This window comes from Tachysurus vachellii, chromosome 20, assembly GCF_030014155.1.
Source record: "Tachysurus vachellii isolate PV-2020 chromosome 20, HZAU_Pvac_v1, whole genome shotgun sequence".
Classification (NCBI taxonomy): domain Eukaryota; kingdom Metazoa; phylum Chordata; class Actinopteri; order Siluriformes; family Bagridae; genus Tachysurus; species Tachysurus vachellii.
The window spans coordinates 12,960,122-12,970,977 of NC_083479.1; the positions used below are offsets into that span (position 1 = coordinate 12,960,122).

Consider the following 10,856-nt stretch of genomic DNA (forward strand, 5'->3'; position numbering starts at 1 on the left):
TGATCTTTTTTTCACAGAAGCATATTGAATTTCACCCAGAAACTAAACTGCCACTTTAAATTTATTAGTTACCATGATCGATTTGCATTTTTTTAAATGTGCTTCATGTCCAAACAGAAGACAAATCTGACACCCCCATGTTCCAGGGTGTAGGGTACATGGGGCTGAATGGGTGTGTGGGGCACAAACCCACAGAGAACCTTGGCATTATTTAGAACATGAAGTGAAACTTTAAACTAGTTCTCTATTAACATTAGTTGAACTGCAGAAACTAGTGTTTGGTGTTTATAGTTCATGTAGATGTGCCAGAGCAGTAGGGTAAGGACATATTAACCTTTCATATTAAGGCAGTGGTAAAGTGAGCTAGATAGCAGCAAAATAATTATACATTAATAATTCAAAAAGGCTATCGTTTTTTTCCACCAAATGTTAAAAGCCATAAGAGACGCATATCAGTGCATAATCAATAATGAGAGGACTGTCTGGTGAACAGGACAGGAAGCTGTGGTCCCACCTCTCAGCCTTGGGTTTTGTACTGATGTCTCCAAGAACTGTGATATCAGAGAAATCTATCCTGAACTTGCTGAGCAGTGTGGCCATCCTGAACAGAGAAAACACACAAAAGCAGGTTACTATACACCTAGAAAGTCATTCTGATGCCATTTAATACTGCAAGAACAAGAACTTCAAAATACAGAATGTAATGACGATGTGGATTTAAAATCTGTATTAGTTAAAAATATCTGGAACTTTGGGAGAGATCAGCTGTAGGACATCAATTTCCTCAGAGCTTAAATAAAAGAAAAACATTAAAGGAAAATAAAAACAAACAGCTGGTTGAAGTAGCATGATAAAACTTGAGTGTTTGACCAAGCTGGAGGGTTTCATATTCTGATTAGAATCTAAGTAATGCTCAACGGAGGTCATCTCATTGGCAGATATCGTTTTTGTTGTTGAAAACACAAACACAAACTGGAAATTTATAAAATGAATAGCACTCTGCCGTGTTCTCATGTGATGCCAGAAACCCATTGAGTGATGCTTTCCAACTCATTTTCCATCTGTCTATCCCATCACGTCCACCAATGCACTATTAAGTATTAAGGAACAAATTAAATAGTCACACAGTTCAACTGCATTTGATCAGCCGCTTAATGTAAAATTAAAACAACAATCAGAGGCAGACAATTACTGTTTTATATGCAGCGCGTACTTCATTGGAAGTGAGCAGCCTCCCCGCTTTCCCCAGCATGATGTGAAAGGAGTGAGCGCCGGCACATTGCTAAATTTAGCAAACAAAAGGAGCAGCAAGCAGCTGCAGAGGACAATGGGAAACATTTGTGTCGGACAAAGCCGCCACGTGGGTTCAGAACACTCTTCAACACACATACACATGCAAAAAAGAGCGTAATAGCAAGTGGTAAATGCAGACACACTTTGTGTAAACTGTTTCAATTCAAAGAGAAACATGGTGACATTTTAATGTGCCTTAGTTCAGACTCAATCTGGAAGGTCATTAATCTGCCCTGAGCAAGTTGGTAACATCATGAATAAAAGAATCCTAGCAGGCTGAGGGAAACATAAAGAAAGCTATTTTATGCAAACATCTGCCGACCTCAATGAGAAATAATATAGTTATAGTCTTTTTTTTTATATATTATTCAGTGTCAAACATAACCAGCTCTTTTATTTAAGCTGTAGACAACACCAGAAAGAGTAGAGGAAATGTCACCTTTCCAAAGTTTACTTTCTTTCTAACTATTTAAGAAAAAAGGTCAGTAGAGCACAGCAATTAATCAGAAAGCGTGCATGGAAACTTTTTAGATCTTAACTAAAAGACAAATGGCTCTCTCTTTCCTCAAGTGCCTGCTGATTACCATAAAACCCTGTTTATATTCACGGTCAAAGTCGGTTACACTGAACATGTTTGTTCTATTACCAGTAAAAGTATTTGTGAACTGTTAGATCCGTCTGTGGCACCTCTAATTCTAAATATCAAGTCAAACACTCACTGATGGATTTAATTTCAAATTACTCAACTTTCTATTGAATTTCTACTGCAGATGAGAGGAAGATGGGAGTTACTGTAGAGGGTGGGCTTCTCTAAAGTATGGGTAAGTTCAAAACACATGAAACTGTCAATCATTCCAGATTGATTTCTAGTGAGAGAGAGAGAGAGAGAGAGAGAGAGAGAGAGAGAAATGGGGGAGGGGGTGCTTTTTTTCTTTAAATGCTAATTCTTAGCACTATGTTTAAATGCACACTGTGTAAAGGTTGTCAGATGTGCAATCATTCATTATTTCATAATCTTTTAATAATCACCATTTTTGAAACAACCAAAGATACCACAGCTCCTTCCACATGCTTTCTATCAGCTTTCACTATTCATACCAGAAGTGTGTTTTATGTACGTGTTTTACATCTCAAACTATTTCCCCTTCAATAAATTAGCATTTCAGCTGAGTGAGTTCTTATTTGGGTTTGGTCTCTCTTCTGCTTTAGTGAACACAGCAGGAACACAGTAACAAGGGTTCAGAAAAGCAGAAATGGTAAGTGAAAATGTTGGAACCTCTTATATATTGGGCATTGATACTATTAACCAGAAAACTTTGCAGGAAAAATAAATGTGATCATACACGCAACTTTAATATTATTCTAATGAATGACTTTTTTAAAGGCAGTTAGATACTAACGATCTGCGGTCATGATCGATCCTGTTGATCTTGCCCCCGATAAACACACGGATCTTACAGTCCTTCCACTTCTTCTTGTTGGTAAGCAAGTACGGAATGAGCAGCGTGAGACCTGCAAAAGCAAAAGCAGCACAGCTTAACAGACTTTCATCCTGTTCTTACATTCATTTTAATCAGCATTAGAAGAAGGTGCATGGTGGGATAGCTTTCTAGAACAGTAACGCACCACCATCGTCGAAAAGCCACCAGACATCCACCGTTCCTTTTCCCTGCTTCTTCTGGAACAGCTGACTGGCCTCCAGCAGCTTCTGATCAGCAATATTCAGGGGTGTAGTGGGACTCGCTTTATCTAAAAATGCACAGCACACACACACACACACCCTCAGCAACACACTTCAGCAGAACAGGAGCAACACACAAAAAGCTGTTCTTCCTTATTAAATCTGACTGCAGGGTGATGCATATCAAAACAGAAAAGAAGAAGAGCGGAAAATGCAGAGGTTTTATCTTGAGGCACCACAATCACAGAATAATGAAGTCCCTGAAGAGAGCTTTGAGCGCAGTTACACACCTCCAAGCAAACACTATGCTCATCTCCACTAAATACAGCACACACTGTCATTAAGGCGGCTAGTGTCAGTCATAGCGCATCCTCACATTCTAAGCACTAGAGTTTGCAAAGAATTCTATATGTTAATTGATTTATTGGAAGCGGATTTAGCAAGATGCAGCAGAAGGAATCCAGGAAAGAAAGAAAGAAAGAAAGATGCTTTATTAGAACACACAGGAGAAGGACAGATTTCCCAAGTATGACGCAGCACATGGTGCTGTACAGGAATAGAAGCCAGCAGAGGAGGAGGAGGAGGAGGAGGAGGGGGGGGGACAACATGAAGACTGAAGAAAGAAGTTATTCTTAACTGACAGTCAACTAAGCAGAGCAGCTAGAGAAAGAGGGAGATAGAGAGAAAAAGAGAGAGAGTTAACAAAACCCAAGATGCACTGCCTGCCTTTTTTCAACAGCGGCTGTGTTGGAGCTTTGCCATCCTCATCATCTTCTGGATAAAGTGCAAAAAAAAAAAAGAGGGAGTGGGGAGAGGTGGAGAAAACAGAGGAGGTTTAATGTTTGCTGCTGTCGTGATGGGAAACACATGCGTCAACTGTGAGGTACAATGAGACGTCTGTTCTTTTAACATGGTGTTCCAAATGAAAGCTGACTGCCCTCTGTATGGGGATAAAATATTTAGTAAACAGATCAACATCATATTAACACACACAACCGACAGCTCTGCTATGAACACACACACGCAGATAAGCCTCCTAAAAATTTCAGCATATGTGAGTCTGTCTGATGATCATATCTCAAATTCTTTCTTTTTCCTTTGCAGATGAAATTCTCAGGAAGAAACTTGGTAGATATTAAGATCAATGAACACAAGGCAATATTTCAGGGGGGGGGTCGTCTTCAGAGGCACTTAGACAATGAAGTTAAATTTCAGTGTTCAGTGAAAGTGAGGCGACACAGATAGTGATGGGAGAAGTGAAGGTGTAGTAGAGAAGATTGAGGTAAATAGATCCCCGAAACTAACAAATTCAGAACATCCGAAATCCCTCGGCGTGGGAGACTGCAGCTGTGTTTAGGTCATGCCAACTGTATCTCCTGCATCAGACATGATCTATCACTGTAGACTCATGTTCATGACTCTGTCATTCATGCTTTATTACTATAGACTAATACTATAGTGTATTCCTATAGTAAAGCTGGCTCATTAGGTCCTGGCTCATGATGCATACTGTTTATTACAGGTTACATAATGATGTTACCACACAATGCAATGTTACCTCTACTGCAGCAAATAGATCAGATTGTCTCAGTAACAACTCCCAGAAATATAAAAACTACTACCCTAACTGCTGCAGGGGCCTGTGTGCTATAAACACAGAGCTGAGAGAGAGAGAGAGAGAGAGAGAGAGAGAGAGAGAGAGAGAGAGAGAGAGAGCGAGAGCGAGAGAGTATGAGAGTGAGTATGAGAGAGAGAGAGAGAGAGAGAGAGAGAGTATGAGAGTGAGTATGAGAGAGAGAGAGAGAGAGAGAGAGAGAGAGAGAGAGAGAGAGTATGAGAGAGAGAGTATGAGAGAGAGAGAGAGAGAGCGGGAAAGTGAAAGAGAAAGATAGAGAGAGGAAGAGAGAAAGAGGAAGGAAGGAAAATGTAAAATCAGCAGAAATAAGGAAATAAAGAGGCCGTATTCCTGTAGTGAGTGTGTGTGTCTGTGTGTACACACCTTAGAGAGAGGGAGAGTAAATCAGAGCTGCTGATTGGTTAGCTATACAGTGCATAGTGACCTCACCAGACACCAGCTGGAATTTAAACCTGCACTCACTGTACTGCGTCACTAACGTTTTTGCTTTTATTGCTCTCAGCATCACATTCTTACTCCTGTAGTTAACTTTAGCTGCTGTTTCTCCTTCAGTCTAAATAAACGTATAGACAGAGTAATGGAGCAGATACCTGACACTCTATCTGTTTGCTTAAGTGTAATCTGTCTCGTCCTTAAAGTCCTGAGATACGGCCGACTGTCAAGCACGCAATTTTCACATGGTGTTTATTAAAGCGCTCATTTGTCTTATGAGAACTAGCTTCCCAGCCCTTCATCCCCCAACCCCCTTCCTCTGGCCCTTGCTTGGGGTCATTACATACAGCTAACAGGAAATCTTGCCCTTTATACAGTTTCTCAGCTTATTTGGCTTGTCGTGACATCTCATAAAAATACTGTGGTTCTTCTGTTTTCCCATCCTCACTGCTTCCCATTAGTGGGAATGAGGTACCAGTTTGTTTGTCACCCAGCTGTGGGGGATATGTGTGTTTGTGTGTTAGTGACTGGAACACATGGTCCCAGTTGGACGGTCAAGATCAGAGGTCTGGGACACATCACTTCCTCTGTGAAGAGCCCAAGACATACTGAAGTGTACTGAAGTGTTATCATTTGTGAGATAAGCCTTTGGGGAAAATATGCATTGTCTTTATGAAACATCTACTGTAAATTCCAATGAATTTAAAAAATAAGCTTTCTAAATCACAAATAAAAAGGAAATTCATGTGGAAAAGCTTCACTTCAATTCCACAAATGACTTCAATTGTTGACTTCTTTATTAAAAAAAAAAAAAAAAAAAAAGAGAGAGAGATTAGAAGAAGAAGAAAGTACTAACCTTTCTGGACAGCTGGACTGTTCTGAACACTTGTGGTCTTGGATGAGAGCTTGGACGAGTCTCCATCTGAGTCTTTGCTCATGTCGATAGACACCACTACATCCTTCATGCCTGAGGAATCGTCTTTAGGCACAAAAACATTATCTGCATGTTATGGTAAGTCATGTTTTATGCTTCTCTGCATGACACTGAGGTCAAATCAATTACAATAGGAATTCAGCGTAAACAGTAAACAGTCTGTTAAGAGCAATTTATCTCATTACAAGCTCACTTTATTTCACCTAAACAAACGTGGGATGTCTTTAAAGCCTCAAGTTCAATTCGCATCACTTTAAAATTGACATAGTGCACACAAGGGCACATGGCTTCATAATAGCGTCTTTCGAGCAGAACAAGTGCGCTGATAGTTACAAAAGCAGGCAAAAAAAAGTGTATAGATACCATGTTTTCAATAAGAATCAACAAGAAGAAATGAGCTGGAAAACAACAACTGGAAAAGCATTCCTTCACATCTAGCACAAAACCTTACAATAGAAGATCTGAGCTGTACTCTACCTTGGCCTTGAATATGAGAAATATCAAGTCCTTCTCTCAGTCGGAGAATGACGACACCATACTGGAAGTCAAAGGCATCACTAAAACACAGAAAAACGTTTGTTACTGTCTCAGAGTGGGACAGTTGTCGGATATCGACCGGGTCGGTCCACCACACATTTCCGTTAGAACTGTACTTTTCCACCAGGTCAGAACAATTAGCCTAAATACTACGGCTGCACACACAAACAAACAAGCAGAAGCACATGTTATGGTGAAGGACGAGGCGGAACATGGACAAGACTTGCATAAATAGGGCATTTAAGGAATCATGTAAACAGACTGATATAAAAACACACAGTATATGTATTATGCTTTAAGTAAGTAAATGAGTATAAGTTTCTGTAAGCCTTGAGTACATGATTCATCACTTGGATGGTTTCTGAATACTTCTATCATCTTATTATAGTTATTATCCATTTTAAAGTGGCTAATGATGCACAGTAACCCTAAAAAAGGTCCTTCAAAAATGACATTAAGTGCTTCATACCACAAACATTACGAGTGAAGAGAAACACCACATATTATAGCAGTGGTTAGATAGGACAAGACAGTAATAAAACCAGACAGTGGATTACAGTTTCCACCCCAACACTGTTACCTCTTACACCAATGCAATTACTCAACACTCCGACTATTTTCTTGATTAAAGAATGACAATTTTATTATGAACCTTTGAGTAACATATGTAGTATATAGGATGTATATGCAGCATGTATAGCAACAGATGTGCAGATTCTATATTTGTACTAGTGTTTGACCTTGAGTTTTTATGCTGGACCATGACTCACTGGATCATATTGACGTAAGTCTCTGTTTCTTTCATGTCTGCAATCTGCCAGTCGTTCTTGAAGCCAAGCACCAGTGTGTTGGGTTTCAGTCTCCCAAGTCCAGCAGCCTAACACATGGGGGGGGTTCATGTTAGCCCAGAGCTAGAACAACATGGGGCCACAACACAGTCACACACACACACTCGCACAGTCTCACAATCACGCACGCACACACAGAGTCACGCACGCACACACACACACACACAGAGTCACGCACGCACACACACACAGAGTCACGCACGCACACACACAGAGTCACGCACGCACACACACACAGAGTCACGCACGCACGCACACACAGAGTCACGCACGCACGCACACACAGAGTCACGCACGCACGCACACACAGAGTCACGCACGCACACACACACAGAGTCACGCACGCACACACAGTCACGCACGCACACACAGAGTCACGCACGCACACACAGAGTCACGCACGCACACACACACAGAGTCACGCACGCACACACACAGAGTCACGCACGCACACACACACAGAGTCACGCACGCACGCACACACAGAGTCACGCACGCACGCACACACAGAGTCACGCACGCACACACAGAGTCACGCACGCACACACAGAGTCACGCACGCACACACAGAGTCACGCACGCACACACAGAGTCACGCACGCACACACAGAGTCACGCACGCACACACAGAGTCACGCACGCACACACAGAGTCACGCACACCTACCTGCAGAAGGTACTGGGTGCCCAGGCGGAGGTCCTCTGCAATGACAGGGTTGTAAAAAGCTTTGCAGTTGTTGAGAAGCCAGCGCTGGTAGCGCAGCATGTCATTGTTCAACTCCTTAAAGTTGGGCCTCCGAGAGCTCTGATGACAAGGAAACAGAAAGGCTTATTAAAGCGACATCATTCTGCTCATTTTGTGCTGTTGATCGATCCACATACCAAAAGGCTTTCAGCAGCATTAATCACCAAACACTAACAAGAACGCAGAATTTTATGAGGGGTCCCAAGACATGAAATGGGCAGAATAATAAATGCAGTGATGCATTTATGACTGCCTGAGTCCAGTTTGTCCCTAATAAGTGCCAGGAAAATGGACAGATAGCCTAGTGTTTGGTTTAGTAATGGAAGATGGAGTGGTGCGAGCCAGCAGAAGGGTGCACTGCTCTTTTGGGTCCAGTTGTGGGAAAACAGTGTGTTTTTGATTAATGTGGTCTGCAGGGTCTGGCAGGAGAATGGCTGTAAAGTGCTTTTCACCTCAAACTCTTACATCACTGCTGTTCCCAGGACAGGCATAATGGAAACATTATTGATCCATGTAGGACTTTGACAGGGTACAAACAACAAACTACTGTGTGTTTTATGTAAAATCTATGTAAATTAATAAACATTTGGAGTCTTAAAAAGTTAGCGTATATCTGACCTAGATATAGCAGTAAGGATATCTTGTTGTGGTATAGGAAGATCAGGAACTTACAATTCGCACATGGCCACACACCATCAGGCCAACGTTCTTGGTGAACGCATGGACGAGATGCAGCAGAGCAGGCCGAGAGTTGGGGGCACCGGTCATCACCAAACACTGCGGCCTGTGAAATCAAAACAAATTCACATTCATGAGCCCCTGCCTGTGTAAAAACCTTAAAGAAATAGTATATTCCACTGCATTCATTAGAATACTTTTATTTTAAAGCTTTTTAAAGTAAACACAACTTCTGATACAACAGTGGAACAAATGTGAAAACCAATAACAAAATTATAGCCACAAGTCCAGCCTATCAGATCCAAGCACTTCTTTGTAAACTAGTTCCCAATTAGCACCTGCTACTGATTCATGATATCATGACAATGATATTAATGATATCAAGCCTAAGACAGTCCATGTATGATATGAAAAATATTTTCTCCAAGTTTTGTGCTTAAGTTTGCCAATTCTCCTCCATGATCTAGCTCTCCCCGGTCACATGAGACTTACCAACCGGGGATATTATACGGTAAAGCTAAACACCACATCTTTTAAAACAAATGTAACAAGCTCACAGATACCACCGAATAGCTAGTGTCGCTGTAACTGATATCGAAGACAGTAAAGCCAACCTTCTCCTGAGAAAGCACAACCAATTCCGCTCCCTTGGAATCTCACGGTCTCCCACTGACAGGGTGTATACTGTTTTCTTGTGCAACCCAGAAGCGTCTGCTTTCCTTCAGACACCCACACTGATTTACTTGTAACTGGACATGAAATGTCTCGGTTATCCTAACAGCATGACACCACATACCAAGCATTGTGTCTGGTGTTAAGAAATAAATAGTAAATAAGGCTTCACTGCAGAATGATAGTGGTCAGAAAATCTACCTCTTGGCCAGCTTCATAGAGTGATAGAAAAGACACAAGTTTGGAATTAATATCCAAACACATTTGATAGCATGAGATGTTGACTTGGTGCTTAAGGAAGAAAGGTTTGTGTCAATAAAAGGCATATTTGATATGGCTTCATTTCCTGTTCCTTTCAATATCCCCTAACAGTACCTTCTTTTAGGGCATGATGCCCAAAGATTGGCACAAAGTTTGGTACAAATACTCAAAAGCATTCCTGAGATATATCCTTATTTCCTGCTTGCACCTCCTTGTAGTATCAGTACAGGAAATGTTTCGGATAGCCAGATGCCTTGGGACCCAAGACAGGTACCAAGCTCCAGTGAAACAGAACATCAGTAGATGCCACATTCCACATTGCCATATGTTGTTAGCTACTGCTACATCAATGCACCATAATGTCAGAAGCAGTATATTCTCCTGTAAGGCAGAGCAAATGATTCCCAAAATGCATAAATACAAGCATAGAAACAAAATTATTGATTTGTGTGTCAGAACATTTGCTATAGATTTGATTTAATGCATTACCGAGAAATTTAAAATGAATTCTAAAACAGATTATCAATGGATAATGTTCAGACCCATTGTATTGTTGTGACTCAATTTGGGTGATGAGTTGGAAATTTGTGGGTGCAATTTTTGTCTGATGTGGTGTTAGATTGAGGGTCATACCACATAACTGGACAAACCATGTGTTAGAAAATCCCCCATAAGTGGGCCAAATTCCATAAAAAATAAAAAAATAAACACGCAATTTTATGTGGTGCCACACAGTCCCGTGGTGAAATAATAATAATAATAATATTAATAATAATAATAATAATAATAATAATAATAATTTGACAACACACCATTAAAATAAAGTTGTAGCAGTGAGTGCTTGCCTTGAACCAATTAAACATTTACCTTTCCATGACCTCAGTAGATCATCTCCGGAGTAAGGAATAAAATGTGAGAAATTCAGATTAATGTACTTCAAAGCACATACTGTAAAAAGGAGGGATTATGGCTAAGCAAAGGCTAAGTGTAACTTGTTTGATTATCGTGGCATTATCAGACGGTCCCTAATCCTCCACACACTTATTGCCATGGGAACACTAACAGGCCACATGCTGGTTAAAATTTCCTCCATTTCAGCTCCTACAGTGCCTGCTAGGTGAACACTGGCTTAATTTTAAT

General features: G+C 40.9%; 1 protein-coding gene across 3 annotated transcripts in view; it reads right to left on the reverse strand.

Moving 5' to 3' along the window:
- Nucleotides 1-10,856, reverse strand: part of slc12a2 (solute carrier family 12 member 2) — a 59,245-nt gene that overhangs the window by 5,040 nt on the left and 43,349 nt on the right. The window contains exons 16-24 of one of the 3 annotated variants that reach the window (XM_060895811.1): nucleotides 8,778-8,889; nucleotides 8,028-8,165; nucleotides 7,284-7,390; nucleotides 6,454-6,533; nucleotides 5,899-6,021; nucleotides 3,701-3,745; nucleotides 2,920-3,042; nucleotides 2,694-2,805; nucleotides 515-601 (exon numbers count right to left, since the gene is read on the reverse strand). In XM_060895811.1, coding sequence (XP_060751794.1) covers nucleotides 515-601; nucleotides 2,694-2,805; nucleotides 2,920-3,042; nucleotides 3,701-3,745; nucleotides 5,899-6,021; nucleotides 6,454-6,533; nucleotides 7,284-7,390; nucleotides 8,028-8,165; nucleotides 8,778-8,889 — 927 coding nt within the window. Of the gene's footprint in view, nucleotides 1-514; nucleotides 602-2,693; nucleotides 2,806-2,919; nucleotides 3,043-3,700; nucleotides 3,749-5,898; nucleotides 6,022-6,453; nucleotides 6,534-7,283; nucleotides 7,391-8,027; nucleotides 8,166-8,777; nucleotides 8,890-10,856 lie in introns of all 3 variants that reach the window. The other 2 variants (XM_060895810.1, XM_060895812.1) reach the window with 2 other exon arrangements.